Below are 20161 nucleotides of genomic sequence, written 5' to 3' on the forward strand. Positions count from 1 at the left end.
GAAGAGGCTGCTATTAATTGAATATAACAAAAGTTTTAGTAACTTCCTAGGCATCCAAAACTGTACTAAAAACCACTGTGAGCTCATCCCTTAAGTCATCTCACAGTTGAAGGCACTTCATTTGAGTACAGCACAGTAAAAGCATGCCTTTGTACAGTACAAAGAACAATTTAAAAATCTCTGTGTTATGAATTACATAATGAAGTTTTTGTAAACTTGCTATTTTCCATTCATATCCACCCTGAGCTTCAATTCCAGATGCTTGGATACCCACCCCTTCCCACATACACAGAAGTCTGGGAAAAGGTTTAAACCCCTACTCATTTAAATTACAACTAGTCATTACAAGCCAATACCGAAACCAAATAATTTATCTGTCTAAGCCATAGTACATTTTATGTTCTTTATTAAACAGTCTTCTAATTAAAGAGTGAGTCATTGTCACTTTTCCAGTACTGCAGTTCTACGTGAGATCTACAGCAGTTATCAATTTGTGCTGCTCTCACAGAAATGTTGGTTCTGCAAGATACATCACTCAAAAATACTGAGCACAAAGACATTCAGCAGCTAATTTCTTCAGTATTTCATTTAATCTGCTCCCAACTGTCATCCTTACATCAATTACATGATGAGCAATTGCAAAAGCTCCAATAGTTATTTTTGCCACTGCTTGAAATAAACCATACAGAAAAGGAATTTCATCTTTTATTTTCAGTCAAATGAGTACTGATAGAGTGGACACTCCTATTTTTAGCTTGTTTTTACTTTATGTTTCAACTACACCTGTTGTTAGTTAAAAACCAAGCCCTTCTTTTTACAGCCATTGCTTATTCAATTGTCAAAACCTTGCACTTAAGCCTGGGTGCCTGCTCCCCAGCACTACAACTGCCCTTTTCCACATTAAAGGAGCCTTATGTGGAGCCTGGAAATGTGAAGACAACATAATGCAAAATTTTGATAACAGGCAGAAATATAATGCATTAGCAGAAATTACTTCCCAGATGGATAAACTGCTGCAGAGTAAATATTGTAAATTAGTAGTGCTTTAGCCCAAAAATATTTGAAATGTGGGAAAAACAGTTGAATCAAGAATTAGGAAAATTCTTTCTCTTTAAGAAAACCATAGGTTCATCATCAATGTCAATGGATGACTAACTGCTTGGTTAGATGGGTGCTTTGGTCACAAATCATGACTTTGACACCAGCAGTTCACCATATTCCCAAGTGGACACTAAATAATTTAGCAAGGTTTTCTTCATATTCTCTTATGCTGGTAGAAAATGAATTTGTACAAGCCATATAATTAGCAAAACTTACATACAGCCCTAAAAAAGTAAAGTTAAAAATCATCAAACATTAGTAGAAACATTAAAGTGTATTTCTTAAATATTTTTATGTATTAGACTGTTTCTAAACGTAGAAACAAAACAACGAATTTCAAATATTAAGCAAGCAACAGTTGAATAACAACCAGTGAACAGCTAACTACTATCAAATCAAAGTGGTCTGCTTCTGAAAAGCAGAGGACCTCATAGAAACCATTTAAGACATGCAAAATTCACAAAATATATCAGCACTAAGTAACAGGCTTTTCTATCGTAACAACTGTCCCCTGCTTTGCTTTAAACTTGTAAATTGACCAAGCAGCTAAAAACTATATTCTACTTGCATTTATCTGATCAGATTGTCAGATGTGATTGTTTTTCTACTTTACATTTACTTTCTAAAGATTTCTCTTACTTTTATCTAGCTAAAAGCATTTCTGAATACTAAGTTACCAGTGTTTGCATCATAAGTGTTGCCATTTTCTCTCCCCCAAATCAAACACCAATTATCCCTAATTTTCCCCTTTATCACCCAACTAAAATTAATTATATAAAAATGGATCCTTCAGTGATGAAGGGAATGAGGGCAGAAATGCCAGGAGCATAAGCAGCAACTTAACCATTTTCCATCCATTTATATAAGCCCTCGATGCTAAAGACAGCCCAGATTCAATGCAGAAAATTGTCTTCCAGGCAAATTATGTGCTATGTCAAGATTAAATCCATGCATGTGCTTTATTTAAAAGAAAAAAAAAAAAAAGAAAAAGACTAAAAGAAGGAATGTATTTAAGCTGATCTTTCCATTCTTAATCTTCTACCTTTCATAGGAAATCTGAATTCTCTAACTAAAGGCCAGAGGTCTCTGTACACTCAGTGCCTCTGAACTTATCTACAATCCTTCTCACTCAAGAACTGTAAGACAAGCAAGAACACTTAATGTTTTGATTTAACAATTTTTAAGGATTTCTCACCACAACACCAGGTGACTGCTGTTTTCACAGGTCTGCTGCAGCATACTTAATCAGAAGTTTTCACTACACATGCTCCTTCATGTGCACCTTCATAGACATTAACCCTAAATGCTTAAAAACTGCACAACTACCTGAGTCTTAATGATTATCAAAAGGCCAAATTAAGTTTCAATATTTACATGCTCATTTGTATTATTTTAAAGGGAAATTTTAGTAGTTTCTGAGAAAATACAAAGAGAGAACAAGTTTATTTTGTTCATAACAACATAAGACACTAGAGGAAAAAAAGTAAAAAAACCAACAGCCAAGCACTGAAACGCATGACACCTTAATAACAAGACACAAGTGTGAAATGAAATCAGAGAATAAATGAATGTGCAACAAGAACACTACAGAGAGAGACACATTTTAAAAAAAACAATTTGTTAAAAAACCCTAATTATTAGTTCATCAGCTTAGGAAAGAGGGATATAAGGAAAAACATACAAGACACCTAACTAGTAGATTTCACCTTCTCAGCTTTGAATATTTTTAATCTCATATTTAATAGTACATGCAATAACATATCTTTTTCCTATACACAGGATTTCACTCAGTGGAGGCCAGGTACATAAAATCAGTTATGACACTAAGCAAGTAATAGAATCCTAAAAAATATATCTTTACTTACTTTAGCAACTAAAAAAAATACTTCTAAGCATTTGCTCTTGTTTCCCACACTGAATTTACAGTTACTGAAAATTCAGCTGATGATTTCTTTGGAAACAACAGATAAGAATTAGACTGTCAACCTCTTAAAGTTATTGTCAGCCAATCTTAAAAGGGCAGAGACCCTTTCCAGTGGCTCTTTCAGCAGAGACTGAAACCAATCAAGATTCAACTGCTGAAGGGATAAAGTTGTTTTATTAAAAAAACCTTAATCAGTGGCATGCTGCTCATCTGATGCTGGACTACTATTTGTCATCCAGTAGCAAATAGTTAGTTCAGGTTGGTTTGGTGCATTAAGAATTCAACCAGAGTGATAGAAACATCCAGAACACCGATCAAGGTTGGAAACTCAGTTTTAATATATTTCACAGCTTTCTAAGATAACAAGGCAACATTTACTGGAAAAAAAAAAAAAAGAAACAAAAAATTATGTTCCTGCCTACTGACCATGTTACTTACATATGTATACCTCCCTTTGATGCAGATTCTCTTTCTAAAAAGTATTCTTTTGCAAGAAACATGAACCAAAACCAGCCAATCAAAAAACCCACAAAACTTAAAACAAGTGACTTTTAACAGTAAAGTCACTTAAAACAGTGATTTTACTACCTGTAACATACAGTTACCCCTAGAATGACAAATTTATATAAAGAAGTTTATTCCATGTAAGACAACAGTCTTACTATCTCCATCTCAAATAAGAGGTGCAGACTGCTTTGTAGCAGATACTTCTTTACACAAAGGAATATTTCAATGATTATTTTTCTTTTCTGATGAACTTCCTTTTTGAAAGCTTATTCTGGCACTTTTTGTTTGTTTGCCTTGAATGAACACATAAATAGTTCCAATTTTTTTAAATTAAAATGAGTGCTCTGCTTTCTAACACCACTAGGACTACTCATTATTAAAGATCAATCGGTCAAAACTCTGGAGTACTTAATGTCACAAATACATTTAAGATAACAAAGAAGAAAACCCTAACATATTGTTTTTTAATTTGGTCTACTAGATAAATCATTATGCTTTTTGCCTCTGCATAGCATGAAACATTTAGAACTCTCCACACCATTCCTTGTCTATTACATTTATCCAGTTATACAAAACAATTCTTATCCAAACACTGAAAAAAAGAAAAAGAAACCAAATCAGAGCTAGTAGTCAGAATGACATAAAAACTGCAAGTTGGAGCTGTACTTATATGATACCTTTCATCTCATGTTAGAATCTGTCTGCAGTAGACCCCACTTCCATAAAACTTGCATTTTCTCCCTCCAACTACAATGACACTATATTAGTTCACTTGATAATCAGTAGACAAAAGAAGTTCAACACTTGGGAAAAAAGACCAAAACAGAAAGCAGGGGCCACGCATTGCTCCCCAAGCCTCAGTGGGAGTGAAACCTCCCCCAGCCCTGCTGCCACCAGGGGGACTCACAGGGTTTAAACCTTAAAGAGGGAGGACATTTAAAGTCCAAGGTATTGAGAAAGTGATTTCTGTAGCATATTACAAGCAATTGCAGTGCACGTGTATAGCATCTTTTTCTTCTCGCCCCTTACAGGAATAGATAACAAGATGAATTGCAGGAACAACTGCCTATGGTGTTCCCCCACAACTGTGTTTCTTTTCCAGCTGCAATACTGTAATTCCCAACTGAATCAAAAAAGCACATTTCAACTCAGCACAGACAGACAACAGCCTGTGATTCCCTCTCAAATTCAGCTCTCTACAGGGCACATAGCAAAAACTGGGAGTTGTAAGGAGAAAGTTTCTTAAATTGTTATAGAGTTATGACCATGGCTTTCATGAGTTATTTGTACCTGAAACAATAAGTATTTCTTCTGCTTAATTTTTTTCCCATGGCAACTATGGCATTATACTTAGACCTTCTTCCATTTCTATAAGCTGTTACACATCATACTAATTATTATGCTCCATTAACAGGTACATATATGGCAAATAAAACATTAGAACTACCAACAGATATCATCTCTTCTACAAAAGATACTAGTCTCAGTATCACCTCTACCTTTTTCTGTTCTCTTATTCTTTCTTTTTTTTTTTCCTGAATAACTGAATTCTACTGAGGGGAGGAAAAACTTAATTCAAACAGATTAAAATGACAGTAGCGTCAAACTTGTATTAGCCAGCACCAAGTACATCTTTCCTCTTTCCTGCAATCATTTAAAAAAGGTTTATTTACTTTTTCACCTTTTTTTGGCCTAAAGGTATGGTCTGTATGTAGTTATTTGAGAAATCAGAGCCCTCTGAGCCACTAGCAATGTTCTCCAAGGCTGGCCCAACAGAAGCAGCAACCAAAGAGCATAAGGTATTTTGAGAAGAAAAAAAAAAAAAACCCACAGGAACAAGATAAATGTGTTAAAAGCAAGATAAATGTCTTACATAAAAATAATTTCCAGTAATCCAAGCAAGATCGGTTAATAATTAGCCTCCATTTCAATTACAGGTGAACAAACAGTTTCAATATGAATGGTTTACTTTGAGAAGAAACTTCTCCCTCTGATCCTAAGGCCAATAGATAAATAGTTCCCATTAGTAATAAAGCTTCAAGTTCAACTAATCAAAGCAGTTCAGTCAACTTACATAATAAGAAGATATAGGGAAAAGGATTACTTACATAGACACTACAGTAAGGTAAAACAAAAAGGTTTCACATCCTCTATCCAAGACTAACCAAAATTTAATAATAACCTAGACATCTTACCAGCAAGGCAGAACACCTCACCTTTCACAATCAGAACCACTTGCCTCTAGCTATTAGTAGGCTACAAATGCCACCAGTACATTTCATTTCCTCATGAACAAACACTGATTTCATTCTCAAAAATCTAAATCTACAGTGTGAATTTAATTAGGTACCGCTACATTTTTTATTTGGAAATGAATGGTCAAAAAAGCAGGCACTGTTCTTTTCATAATTAATGCATTTTCTAGCAGGGAGAATTATATATACATATATATACACATGTATATACACATTTCTAGACTTTTTTTCCTAATTTGTGGGGTAAAACCCCAAGCTATGTACATGCATTCACTCTAACAACTCCAACCATAAAGAAACAAGCAGTCAAGCTAATTCCCTTCACCCCGAGACTGAGTTGTCTGCTGTGAATCTAAAAACATATAATTCACAACATTATTTCATCAAATATTTTCCATCCTCTTCATCTATACTTTTGTGGTCCTTGTAGTTATTTTACATCTATGGAAGTAGACCACAGAAATGCACTTGGGTTTTTTGAGCTTTGCTTATTTTTCTTGCAACTCGGTAGTTTACCTTTGCTACTTTTTATGACCTAGACATTCTTGACTCAGTTGAAAGTGCAAGTTAAGCATCTCTTCTAGCCTAAAAATTCCCCTCTCGTGAGAGCAACATTTTAGTGAAGCATATAAAACCTAGGATGCAAACCTAAAGCAGGTGCAGCAAACAAAATTACTCTGGCACTAAACTGTTCCCACAGTTTTAAAAATATAAATTAATAAACAAAAAGCCACTATTTAGTCAGGCTTTATTTTTTCCCCCCCCCTCTTCCGACTGGTCTACAGCACTTGGGTTTCTTTGACTTGAGATAAACGCATCTCATGCGGTACCGGGGAATTCAAGAGGAGGGTTCAAGCCCGGGGGTTCAGCCCTCCAAGGCAGGCCCTAAATGGATTGGAACCGGCCAAGCCTTTCCCGACTCCGACCCCGCGTTCACCTGAGCGGGCCGGCGGCCGCGCGGTGCGGGAGCGCGGCCCCCGCCCACGGCACCCACCCCGGCGGGGCGAGCGCAGCCACCGCGCGGAGCCGTCACCTCAGATGCCTCCCAATCTAGGTCAGCCGGCTGCGCCGCGCTGCCGGCACCGCTCCCTCCTTCCACCGCTCCGACCCTCCGCGCCCCGACACTCCCTTCTTTCCGGGGTGGGGGAAAAACCCTAAAAGCAGTAAGAGTCCGGCCGGCACCCCGAAGCAGCCGCACTCCCGGCGCCCCTGCACCGCACCGCCCCCGCCGGGCCCCCGCGACGCGGAGCGGGGCAGGACGGCGCGCCCCCGGGAAGCCCGGCGCTCGCTCTCCCCTGCTCGCCTCGCCCCTCGCCCGCCCGCGGGGCCGCTTACATTTTCTGCACAGGTTTCCGCCGCTTGCGACTGGCGTAGGTGACATTGGGGTTCATCCTGCCGCGGGCGCCGCCGGCCGGGGGCCGCCGCCCCTCCTGCCCGCTTCGTCCCGGCTGCCGGGAGCGGGCGAGCCCCACCGGCGCCGCAGCCCTCGCCTCGCTCCGCCCGTGGGCCCCGGTCCTGCTGCCCGCGGCCGCCCGGAGCTCGCTCGCTCGCTGTGGCTGGTGGCGCCTTCCCCGGGAAGGCGAGGACGGGAGGCGGAGGCGCTGCGGGGCGGGTTCCCAGGTGATCGGCGGTGGCTACACCCACTCGCCGCCCCCGGAGGGCACAGGTATGGGGGCGGTCGGGGCTTTCCAGCGCCGCTCGCGCCGCGTCTCCCCGCCGAGGCGACGCCGTCTCCCTGTCGGCTCCTCTGCGGCGGAGGGAGGGTGCGCGGCGGGCTCTACACCCCGGCACGGCCGCCGTCTGCTGGCCGAGCGCCTGTCAGAGTGCGCGGCGCCGGGACCGCCCCGCACCGCCCGGCCCGGCCCGGCCCCGCGCCCGCTCCCGGCCGGGTCCCGCCCCGCCCGGCTGACAGCCGCCACCGCCCCCTCGCCGGGGAGGCCCCTCGCGGCGGCGGCGGGCGGAGGGAGCAGGGGTGGCCGCGCCGCCATGTTGGGAAGGTCACGCGAGGAGAGGGAGGTCCGGCGTGGCTGCAGGAGCGCTCCGGGGTGGGCTCGGGGATGGGGAGAAGGAAAAACCCCCAGCCTCTGCTGGCCGGGGAGCGATACGAGCGGGGCTCCCGCGGCCACTGAGAAGGAAGGTCAGCTCCGAGCGCTCATGTAGCCCCGAGAACAGAAAATAATAGTAGGGAGGGAAAAAAATTCACAGCGTTAAGACTGAAAGACAAATGACACCATCTCAGTGGCACCGTGAGGTCCGTGTCTGTCACTCCACCTCCCCCGTTCCCCTCCTCTTCCCGCCTGCGCCGGACTGACACCGTCAGAGCCGCAGGTCGCCCCAGCAGAGAAGCCCAGAATAACAAGGCGACCGCCCAAAATAGGGGCTTATTGGGGGAGAAGCGGAAAGGCACCCGGCTCCACCGAGGACAAGGACAGCAGGACACCTGGGGACAGAACGGGAATCACTGAGGGCAAGGCTGTCGCTCGCCGAGCACCGAGAGGACCGGCGGGTCTCAGTGACAGAGGACGCAGCTCATGTCCCATTAGGTGACGATTCTCTGAGACATTACGCTGGTATTTTTGGCTAAACATTAGTTTCAAATGAAAGGAGCTGCATGGGAAAGTTACTGCCAAATTGCCGACGAGTAAAACCGTCCAAGGAGACCCCGGTGCCGCTCTGGCCCGCCGTCGCTTCCTCCCCCCGTTCTCTCCCTCCGGTCCCTTTCGCCGCTGCCGCAAGCATCAGAGCTCTTCCCTCCCCTGGAATAACCGCAATAAATTTTGTCTCAGCGCTAAACTTGAGAGCCCAGGAGTCGCCCTGTGTAAACACAGGTTGTTCGCGGTCACGGCTGAGACGAGAGTCGGGAAGAGCACCCTTTTCTCCCTTTCCGAGGCACCCGCGCCCCTCGGGGACGGCCCTGCCCCGCCGCCGCAGCGCAGCCGCAGGCTCGGTGCGGTCCCCCCGCAGCCGCCGCTCCCGCTGGCGGGAGGCCGAGGCAGTGTCCGTGGTGCTGCTCTGGCTGCCCGTCCGCAGGGGCCGGCCGGCTGTCGGCATCGCACCCCCGGCGGGGAGCTCGTCCCTTCCTCCGCCGCTGACAGGAGCCCCGCTTACACGGTGTTTCTGCTCCGCTCTGCCGCGGAGGGGACAGCGGTGCTCCCGGTGTTATCGTAGGGCAATAACCCGGGGCTGAGCGCGGCGCCCGCCCCGCGGCCCAGCGGCTTCCCCGGGGCGGTCCTTTCGGTCCCGCGGGGTCCCTTCGGGCCGGGCCGGGCCGGGTCCCTCCGCGGGCGCTGGCGGCGCGCATTGGGCGCACTTGGTTATCAGCTTAATTGCTCGGGTTTATTTCCCTGCGATCCTGTGCCAGGGGCAAAGTACACTGAAGTCACAATAGGCAGATAAAATTAATTTGACTAAACCTTAGCGATGCTAGTGGGCTTGTCAGATGCCAGGGATTTGTCAAATTATGCTTTGAAAAAATAAGTCTTCAGAATACAACATTTGAGAAAATACAGAGGATCTTATGCCTTATGAGGTCAATGCCTTGCAGTCACACTCCGGCCAACTTTCTGACCTAACATTTTTGCAGAGGACACCAACTTCGTGGTAGCTTCTTTCCTCTGTCCCTTTCCTCTTCACTCTCATCTCTCTTCACAAGATCATGCCAGCATCCTAGAAAAAACAAGTGAGTAATACTGTATGTGTCTTACTTTCTTCTCTTCTCCAGCCCCTTCTTTTGATTTTAGAGCTGAAACTGGAAATTCATGCACTTTCTTCATTCCAAACATACCCATCTATGGAAGCACTCCGTTTCTTCCAGCCCAAACTTCCCAGTCCCTTTCAGTGCTCTTTTCAGCCTGAGCCTCTTCCTATTCACTGGTTTCTTTCTCTGTCAACACAAGTGGGCTGTGATCACTCCATACAACATAAATTGCTGCTCTGCTTTCATTCTTCTCTTTACTTACGTTATCTTTGTGTTGAAAGGTTACAGTCATTGTTCATGGCTCCTCTTCTAATTTTTAATTTAATTGCTTCCAGTCTTTTATTTATTCACTTTGAGATGGAACAAAGATTTCTTTATTCTCCACTGGCCTCAAGATCACAATGCCTTCTTGATCTCTTGTGCTACCTAGGCAGCAGAGAGACACCCATACTTACGCTGTTTCATGTGCTAACTCCAAATCTACTGGGCATTACAAGAAGAAGGAAGTAGCCTCCCATGATAGACTTTATCTCAAATTTCCTTCTGAGGCCATGGGAATTGCATAGTGAGGTACCGTGGTTACAGTTAGGTCCCTAATTTGGAAATAGAGAGCAAGGTAAATTCATGCTGCTAGGCAGAAGTTGCATCTTCTGTACATTTGCAGTCCAATCCACTGCCCCTTGTTACAAATCCTCTCCAATGGGGGAGACACTTGTTTAACAGCAAATGTGAGATTTCATATGTTCAGCACACAGAGAATTGCAGAATGCATGGAGAATGTCCTTATATGTCACTGGGGCCTTTTAGGCAGTTAACTGAAAAATTCTAAAAAATTACCCACAACTTTTGCAAATCAGTTCTCATCTGATGTTCTTAATGTCTCTTTGCTTAATGCACTGTCTCAGTATTTTCTATTTGATAATTTGGGTAGAGGTGTTGCCTCATATTGAGTGTAAAACAAGAAAAATTATACAACTGTGATTCAGCAGTCTTAGAACCTCCTTTATAGTGTATTATTTTTGTTGGACTTTTTTATTATTTTTCTTTTTGAACTTGTATTTTGTCATGTTTAACAGCAGGTTTGGTCTTGCAAAGGATGACTGTGGTTAATGTCATGTGGACAATTAAAGAAGGTTTAGTTCCTATGGAGATCACATTAATGCATATAGTACTCTCTTGTTTTATCTTTAGGCTACTACCTGGATGTTTTACTAGTTCTAAACCAAAGAACACTTCTTCCTGGAATAAATTCTCTCAAACTACTAGCGGTCATTTTTCTCCCCATACTCAAAGCTAGCATTTTTTCCCTTATAGATATGACCTGTAATGCCAATCAATTATGAGATTTTTAAGAGAAATAGCTTTATGCATGTAGTGAACTGTGCCTTTTCCCATCCCCAGCGTCTGTGAGGTCCCATATCCAGTATACCTTGTAGTTATCCTCCTCTGAAACTTCCAGAGCACTCACTTGTCAGCAGTCACACCTGTTGCCCTAGCTCCAAAATAAGCTCTATAGTTTTGTTCCACACAATTCCACATTCTGCCCCATTTCTGCATCTCCTGCCCTGAACAGTTCCCTCCTAAGCTCTGTCTCCTGGCCCCTCACTCATTTCATAGTGTAAGGGCTATTTGGAAGAGGGGACTTTTACTAAACAGACAGAAATTCCTGAGTGAGCTGGAGATTCACAGGGTCACTATGAGACCAACAAAACTCTTGTCATTTGGGAGGAATTTATAAGAACTATAAACACTGCTTGTTATCTTAGGGTCATCTCTGACTCATTTCTAGCTTTTGCCCTACTCTTTCTGTCCATGGCCAAATTTTACTTCCGTCAGCTTAGTTCTGTGTGCTGACTTGTTCTAGCTGTTTGCAGTGCAAATAACACAGGAGAAATCTGGTCTGAATATCTGTGATTTCTTTTCTCCTTCCCTGGAGACATGCAGGGAAGATTGGGATTTAAAATTGTGATTTATGGATCTCAGGTTTTATGGCTATACAGAACTGTCACTGATTTAGCTGTTATTTTCTGTGTTCTGCTAACAAGGAATACACAGATGGTCTCATCCTACTCATTTCAGGGAAGTAATCATCTGTGCAAGTTGAATGAGAGTTAGTGAATTACTTGTATTTGGATTCTTTGGTGACTGGAAGGGTCATACAAACATATCACTGAGAGAAACAAGGATGGTTGGAGGAGATTCTACCCCACTTGTTAAAACTTAAACACAAGTAATTATACAAAGAACAAAGAAAGTCAGTATTGGGACTAATATTACAAAAGCCTCATTTGCAAGTACTAATTGAACTGTCTACAGTTTTAATGAGAAAATTGGATTGACAATAAACTTCCTCCTCCCCCACTCTGCTATTTATATTTTTGTCAATATAAGACAGAAACACCACATATTCTTTGCTCCCGTCCAGACACCTGCCTTCCCACTCCCACTACCCTTGCAGGTGCTTCTGATGCATTAGTGTTTAAAATCACATCCAGTTTCTATTGAATATTTAACTTGGGGAGCATTTCCAGAAGTTGAAGGGCCATATAAAGGATTAAAAATATGAAATATAGAATATAATCCTCACATAGAGGTTCCTGCTGATAGGTCTTGGTTAATAATGGTGTTTTAGTTATTTTAAATTCATTGACTTGCACTAATCCAATGTAATCTATAATCTTAATTGTTCTATCAGAGCCCCCCAAAAATTATTGAGTAGATGAAAAACACATTTAAAGATTATGTTCAAGATTTTTCTACTTGGAAAAAGTTTGGGAAATTAGTAAGAATCATCTTTAAGGCAGTGTCATGATTCTGCTCAGATCCTATGGTATGTAAAACAAAAAAACATATTACACTCTTAGTACAGGGATAAAGGAACAATATTATTATAAAATAAGTATAAAAGTCAGTACATTGCTTAGTATTCTCAGGTTTTTTTCTCGTATGTAGAAACAAGTAGAAGAGAACAAATTTATACAGAAACTGCCTCTTTGTTCAAGATGGCTCTTTTTTGATCTGAAACCAAGAGGTTCTGAAGAGATATAGAGATAGACCAAGCAACTTAAATGAAAGTTGCCTGCCTGAAACATTCACCAATCCTCTTTTTCCCGCAAGCATTGAAAGCAAATTTTATATTATAGCTAAAATAGTCTTCCATTATTATGCCCAAGGACCTTCTTTTTTGTCCTGAAAAGTAAAGGGCCCACTCATTTTCATCCAACATAATCCGCTCCCAATCAAGTACTGGAAGACATAAAGCAATCAGTGATAATAAGTCATCTTTTCCCAATGGCAAGTCAGGATGACCCAAGAGAACCTCTTAACCAAGACACCAGGGGTTAGACACCAGTATGACTGACAGCCACTCCTTCCTCCTCCCCTCCTTCTTTGTTGATGGACTAAATTTATATTTGTTAAATGAACATACAAAGAGTTAGGTCTGCAACTACAAACCCAGTAAGAGAAAAATACTGGTTTTGCATATATTGTATGATGCTTTCTGCAGTCAAAACACCAGGATCAGCAAATACATTATGTTCCCAGGATCTTCCCTGCCACTGAGGCTCACTGGCACAAAAGGAATCAGATCCAGACTGTTATATTTTCTTAGTTTCCAAATTAAGGTGATTGCATGCAAACTGCACACTGCCTGTGCTAGCCTGTGAACTGCCCCTGGGAATCATGTGGGAACATGCGAAGCTGTCTAAAGAATGATTCTAACAATTTAAATCTACCAGTGATTGTTTTAACATCCTGGAAGTTCCACAACACTTGTTAAATTTACTAATATAGATTTAGCCTCAGAAAACATTTGCGACGCTTTTGGTCGTAAATGTTCCAAATAGCCTACAATCACAAGGATGCAGAAGCAGGAAAGTTTTGGTCACAACAATAAATCACCATGACAATCAGCAAATGTGGGCAGCATATGATCCAGCTGCACCACAAATACAATATTGTTGCACTGAGCCCTTCTGTTCTCTTACACACACAGTAAATACATGAAGAGCTGATCATTTACTTCTGCTTTACAAACACTACTGCACTCTTTTCATTAACAGGGCTTTGTTGCTAAATTGGCTTATAATTTTAACAAAACCTGTGGTTTCAGAGGTCCTGAAACAAGCTTACAATTATGATGGCTGACTCAGTAGGTTGCAAATTCTCTTTCTGCTCTCATTAAGAGAAAAGGTTACATACAAAGCAAGACTAATGAGTAAAAAAATTATCTAAATTAGACATGACAATGCTGTTTCCATGCCAGAGTTTTATATCTGTGAAAAGAAACTTGAGCTAATTTTAATAAATAAATTTAGGTGCCATGCATTTTAATTTAACCTTATAAAACCTTACCATGACAAAGATGAGCTATAGGCATTGTATCAATGGCAGTTGTATTATTTCTCATTCTAGGGAACTTCCTGTCAAATCTAGTGGGCATATAAAGAGAAGAATGTAACAAAAATAGCAAATAGATACACAGATATCTAAATGCCAAAGACCAAGGCTTTAACTAGTATGAGATCTGTATAATTACACAGCTATTTCCAACATAATGTCTAATTAATAATAGACAAGAGCAAACAAACGAACAAGGCCAAACACAGTGATTTTAATACCTGCTCAGGAAATAGCCTGCTAGAGAATAAAACTGTGGCCTCTGTTAGTTTCATTCAAATTATTTTCATTGACATGATACAAAATGCAGCCATTTCTTGAGTCCATAGTTCTCTAAATCATAGTGAGCTGAATCTGTGTCATCCTTAACAGTTAATTGTCCTCCCCATCATTTACTGCCTTCTGTTACAAGGAGACTGCAGCCTCCCCAGCTAACGTGCTCAGGGCTTACTCCTAGATACTTTTTCTCTAGAAGAATTCCATTTTATAAGCTTTCTAATTTAGACACCTAACATACTTTCCCACCCAGAGATACTATAATATTCTGTCATTCAAACAATATTTTTTTTTTAATTTCATCTCTGACTGCGCCATCTGCTAAAGTGAAGAGAGGAGAGAAGACAATGCATCTGTTAGGGCAGGACAGTAGGCAAACAACTGCCTTTGAAGAATTAAAGCCAGCAGGGATCCTGAGAGTTACCACATTACACAGAACAAACAATAACACTGGAGAAAGGGTAACAGGAGCAGATATCTTTTCAGTGGGAAAAACTTGAATGCTTTTATTCTGCAAATAGTAGAATATGGCTTGTTATTGCTTCTTAGCATTAATGGAGAACATGCATGTACTGAAAACTGCCCACAAACCATTTGATGCATTGCTTGCTTTATCCTTTCTAATTTTTCCACATTTGTCCTGTTAAGTGTCCTAACCAGACTGTGTTTACATGTATCCCTAAGCAAGCCACAACTGTTGCTAGCTACATATCATCTTTATAGTCTCATTATCTCCGGTTCTCTGAATTCTGTCTGGCTCACAGACCAACTTTTAGTATTTAACACTTGCTTGTAATGAGTCTTCTCAGAGCCTTCTAAATCAGTGTGCCCTGCATGCAAGATAAATGTTTAGCTCCTCAGTTATAGTGACCTGCCTGTTCATTTCCCGAACTAGCTATCCAACATCAGCTTAAGAGTAGAGCCTCGGGTGTTGTCTGAAAATAAGATTTTAACAATCTCAGCTATGCAGAAGCTGTCTCTTAAATATTTTTTCTGTTATAGACATACAGAAGAACCACAGACCAATGTCTAGTGTGTTCTTTTGCAGTTCAGAATGTCCTTTAGATATTTTTCTGTTTACAATAATAAAGATACTGAATAATGAAGATACTGAACTAGAAAACTGTCTGTCCAGTGGAAAAAAAAAAAACTGTTCTGTTTCTTCTAAGGAATGCTGCCTCATTTATAATATGTATTTTGGATTATACATATATATATATAACATTGTAAATAAATGACAAAATACTGGAGTGGGTAAGAGATATCATGGGCATTCTTTTCAATAAAATGTATTTTAAAAAGAAATGCTTGTTTTTAGTCTATGTCTTTAATCTTCTAAAAAACACTAGATTAAATCAACTTTGAAGCCGGCACATTACCAGTTTCTTATGTCAGTTTTCTTAGAAATTCTGATGATCTCAGCACAATAGTGTCAGAACTCTTTCTTCAGTGTTTTGCACAAATATTTTTATTATCCTGGCACTACAATAGATTGCATCAGCAAGATACCATGAAATTTTAGAAGTTCACCATTTTCCCTAAATAGTCAATGGATGTGTTATCTAAACTATCTGCCAGAGATTAAAAGTTGCTATTTTCAGAGATATAAAATACTGCTTGCTGTTTCTGAGGGTGTATATCAGAGCCAGTTCACAGCTTCTTTCATAATGAAGACTTACCAAAAGGGATGTCCTAGAGGCAGCAAAACTCCAGCAAACATTACTTTTTCATCCAGGATTCCTTTTATAGGAATTCCCTAAGTCCACACTTGATAAGTTTGAATCTGAGCTCCTTCATCTTACAAATTAAGGGTGAGGTTTCCCTGGTAATGTGCAGCATGATAGATGAGCCTTCAAGAGTAGCTGACAATCCTTTCAAGGCACATATGACAATATTTTGAAGTAGAGTACGATGTGAAAAGAAACCAAACAATAAGCACAGAAATTTGTTGAGCTGGTCTCTTCTATGTTAACAAAGACAAGCAGCTGCATGTTGGTGTGTCTGAACCTTTCAGCTGGCCTTCAGGCTTGCCTTAAGGTGTCTTGTGGTCTGCATAATGTCTCAAGGCCAGTCTGATATGTTTTAAGTGAGTTTCCAAAGATGATAGAAGTAATTCCTGTATTTGTTTCTACCTCAAGCCTAAAAGAATCATGAGTTGCAGCTGAAGGCTACTTCAGTTACTAAACTTATCTTCTTGAACAAAATGCAACTACTCTGTAAAATTTTCAATTTTCTGTTTTGCTTGCTTGTTTCCTAGTAAACATTCCTACTATGCCTATTAAAAATAGAAATAGTTATAGTAGTATGAAGTGAACTGAGTCTGTGTTGCATTCAGTTCCCTAATTCCCTCAGATCAGGATATCTGGCATGGTGTTTTACATGCTAAATAATAAGACAACACTGTGTTGTTCTTGGTGCATTTATTCATTCCTCATCTGATAGAAGTAATTAAGCATCCCTATACAATTTTGAGGTGTTTAACAACAAAAAGTCTTGGGACAATTTATCACAGTAGCAGAAATGTTTAAGTCTTACCTTCTAAAAGTAGGATTCCTACAGTACTTTTCTAGAAATGCAGCCAGAATAGAACAGGAAGATAAAACTGATGAAAAGCAAAGAGAATAAGCACAGCAAATAAGGAAATCCAGAAATAACAATAAGCCAATAGTTAAAAGAGGTGAATATTGAAGAGAAAACTAACAATGGATATGGAGGAACTTGAGATCAAAAAGAAGACATTAAAAAATCTGAAAAAAGGGACAAAAGACAAAATTATTAAGTTCCACTAGTAGCTCATAGAAGCATGGAAGCTATTATCTTGTAATAGCTCATTTAGAAAAGTCACTGTAAGAGCTAGTGATCAATATATTGCTACATTAAAAAGAAATTTCTTAGAGCTTTTATGCCAGTAGTTACAGTGGCAGAGAGCCATATGAGGAATTCTACAAATTTAAGAGAATACTTATGTCTGAGCAGCAGTGTCTGGGTCATTGCCAACACCTAAACCCTATTTAATTTCCTAGTGTTGCCTTTCACACTCATGTTCCAGGATTAGCCAGTCCAAAAAATGAACAAAGAAAGGGAATGATATGGGAATAATCTTCAGCTTGTCCCCATAGAATCTTCTTGTGTTTTTTGGCTCCATAGAGCATATTGTGGATTTGCAATAATTCTTCCTCCGTGAAGCCCTCAGGAAAAGGCACATGCAGGAAAACCTCCACATTCCCCATCACATGATCCTTCTGCAATAAACTGAAAAAAGAAAGCCTTTCTAAAAGGAGACCTGAAAACAAATTTCTTTGGGATATTAGTCTTCCTGTCAGAACCTCTCCCCAGTAACAATGTTACAGCAATCCATGTGCCAGAACGTTATGGCTAGACAATACTTGTTAAAGATGTATTGCTACCCTTGTATAAAATATTTATTTTATTCCTATAACATTCTCAATAAGAAGCAAATATATATTTCTTGGTCTCCATTGTTTCAGGCCAAAATTTGAACCAAAGTCATGACAACATTTAAAATAGACACAGTGAGGCAAATATCTTGATCAGGGGAGACAGTAGATACCTGGGCTCCTGGTAGATTCCTGTGTGTGTTTTCCCCTTGTTTTTCTTCCCTCTGTAACTATACAGATGGAAGAAACACAGTCCAGTGGGGTTTTTTGTTTTGTTTTTGGGGTTTTTTTACCCTTCATTTTAATTTTTTCTATTGTAGGCAGAGCAGAATAAAGAAAACTGCCAGTTTAGGATTTTAAGCCTAAAACAGTTCCTGTTTATTGGAAATATGGTTACCTTAAAATCATGGCTGCAGGTCACTTGAACTGCTTTTATAAAAATGAAAATAACAAGAATTTCAGATATGTTCATGCCATTTTACTCCTGTTGTGGTAATTGATGCTCTGCTTTGCTAAGTTTGTTCTTCAACATCTATTTACATTTTATCCACAAGCAGCTAAATGGTTGCTTCCCTAACATAATTCACACAGGATGATGAATGGCATTAAACATTAAGATGATGTTCTAGATTATTTGGGCTTGTGGTGGCTAGAGCCACCTCCTGTGATCCTCTCCAAGCTTATTACAGCTACATTAAATATATATATATATACATATATATGCATCAAACTATCATACAATGATTTATATGTGCCTAGTCAGATAAAACAATGATTTCTTACACCAAGATATATGCAAACCCAGAGCAGAATTTTGCATGAATTAATAAACGCTTCTGGTTTACACCACAGTGTGTCATGGTTGAAGGAAAGGAAATATTATTATATCCCTTTTGCTGTTGAGTTAATATTGTTAAGACCAGGCCTTTCATGGAAATTTTTGGTATTCACATGGTGTAAGAACACCCAGTATTGGTAATATTTGATATAATCATTTATTTGAGGTTCTATCACGCTGGTAATATATTTGCATGTATCCAAACATCAGACATAATACATGTTTTCTGAAATACTTGATAAGGATGACATAGCTTACAGAATAAGCTTTGGACAGTACTCTATATTTTAAGTCACCTGTGTTTTCTTTATGACATAAAGCATTATTTTGAGTAGCTAAGTTGTTTCCGTCTATAAAAAGCACAGAAATCAGTGCTTTGTCTGATAGTATTTTGCAATCCTTTCAATCTATTTATCTTAACAGATGTACGGACTCACACAGATGGAAATAACTCAATCTTTTTCAAGCTTGATGCTCAAGAAATTAATCAGGACAGTGAGCTGGTGTTTTGTAAGCCTTGTGGTTTTTTGTAACTGAAACTATTACAGTGGTCATATTAGAAGAAAAAAGAGTATTATTTTTCAGAAAACTATGGATTTCATGTTGGTTATCTAATACCCAAACTATGTCATTCCCAGAAATCACTCCAGTTCAAAAGAAGTGGCTGTCCTACTCAACTCTGTGTGTCATGCTTCTTCTGTTGGAATTAATGGTTCATCCAAGCTGCAGGTGCTGTTAGCCCCTGAGCCTGGGTGCAGGCAGTGGCTGCATTCTGTGGTGGAATAAGGTGAGCTGCAATTCAACATCATTTTCTCTCTTCCTCTATCTTTATTTCCTGTACTCCAGTTTAGACTGGAAGAAAAAACATCCGTAGGGATGAAAGTCAGTGTGTGCTGTGCATCAGGGTAGCTGACCTGCAGGATCAGTTACAAACTGCTCAAGACTGTTAGTCTAAATGCAGTCCAGGAAGAGATATTAATGAATATAAATTCAGTAGAAGATAATCAGTGAAGGCTACTTGCGCAATTGCATCATACTTTTGTAAGGAGTGATAGGATTCAAAATAAATCTCTGATGGTGCTCCTTGGTTTAATGAGCAGCCACCTGTACTGCCAGATGTACAGATCCTCAGGCTTTTCTACCTTTCAAGTCAGTGTTCTGCAATCTAGTCACTCCAACCAGCAGTCAGGTAGCAAACATTCAGCATGGCTCACTCAGGAATTTCAGCTGGGATTTGGACCCTACAGGACTTTCCTTGGGGGAACTTGTCACAGCGTGTTTGTGCTGACACAGGGTTTTAGAAACAAAGTAATTTATATTACTTTTTGCAAGGTAAAAAGCCTTTGGGAAAAGTAATAAATAAATAAATCCCCTTTGTGAGCAAATCCCTCCACTGAAAAGAAAACAAACAAAAAATCGTCCTCGTGTTTTGAACTGATATCAATGGCACATTTTGGATGGCTTCTTCTTTTTTTTCAACCTTCCAGACATTTGCAGGATTTTTGATATTTGTGGTTTCCCCTGATCAGAGATTACTGACTTATCAGTGTTTTATTCCTGCCACGCACCCTTATCCCAATCTACTCAATATTCAAGCACTTTTATCTATAGCTCCAAGGAGGTAGAGGGAATTTGTACCAGTATCATTATTGTACCTTTCTATCACACTTTTTAAAGTCTTCCTTTATTGCTCTCTTTTATCTAATGCCTTGCTGTTGAGCAGACAGGAAACAATACAAAGCCAAACACATTAGTCATTGAAAG

General features: G+C 40.4%; 1 protein-coding gene across 1 annotated transcript in view; it reads right to left on the minus strand.

Moving 5' to 3' along the window:
* AHR (aryl hydrocarbon receptor) overlaps window positions 1–7242 on the minus strand; it is a 62088-nt gene extending 54846 nt beyond the window's left edge. Inside the window, exon 1 of the mRNA XM_041418231.1 lies at window positions 7123–7242. Coding sequence (XP_041274165.1) covers window positions 7123–7178 — 56 coding nt within the window. The 5' untranslated portion in view covers window positions 7179–7242. The remainder of the gene's footprint in view (window positions 1–7122) is intronic.
* Between the last annotated feature and the right edge of the window lie 12919 nt (window positions 7243–20161).

The sequence above is a fragment of the Onychostruthus taczanowskii genome, unplaced genomic scaffold, assembly GCF_017590055.1.
Source record: "Onychostruthus taczanowskii isolate IOZ18803 unplaced genomic scaffold, ASM1759005v1 scaffold59, whole genome shotgun sequence".
Classification (NCBI taxonomy): Eukaryota; Metazoa; Chordata; class Aves; order Passeriformes; family Passeridae; genus Onychostruthus; species Onychostruthus taczanowskii.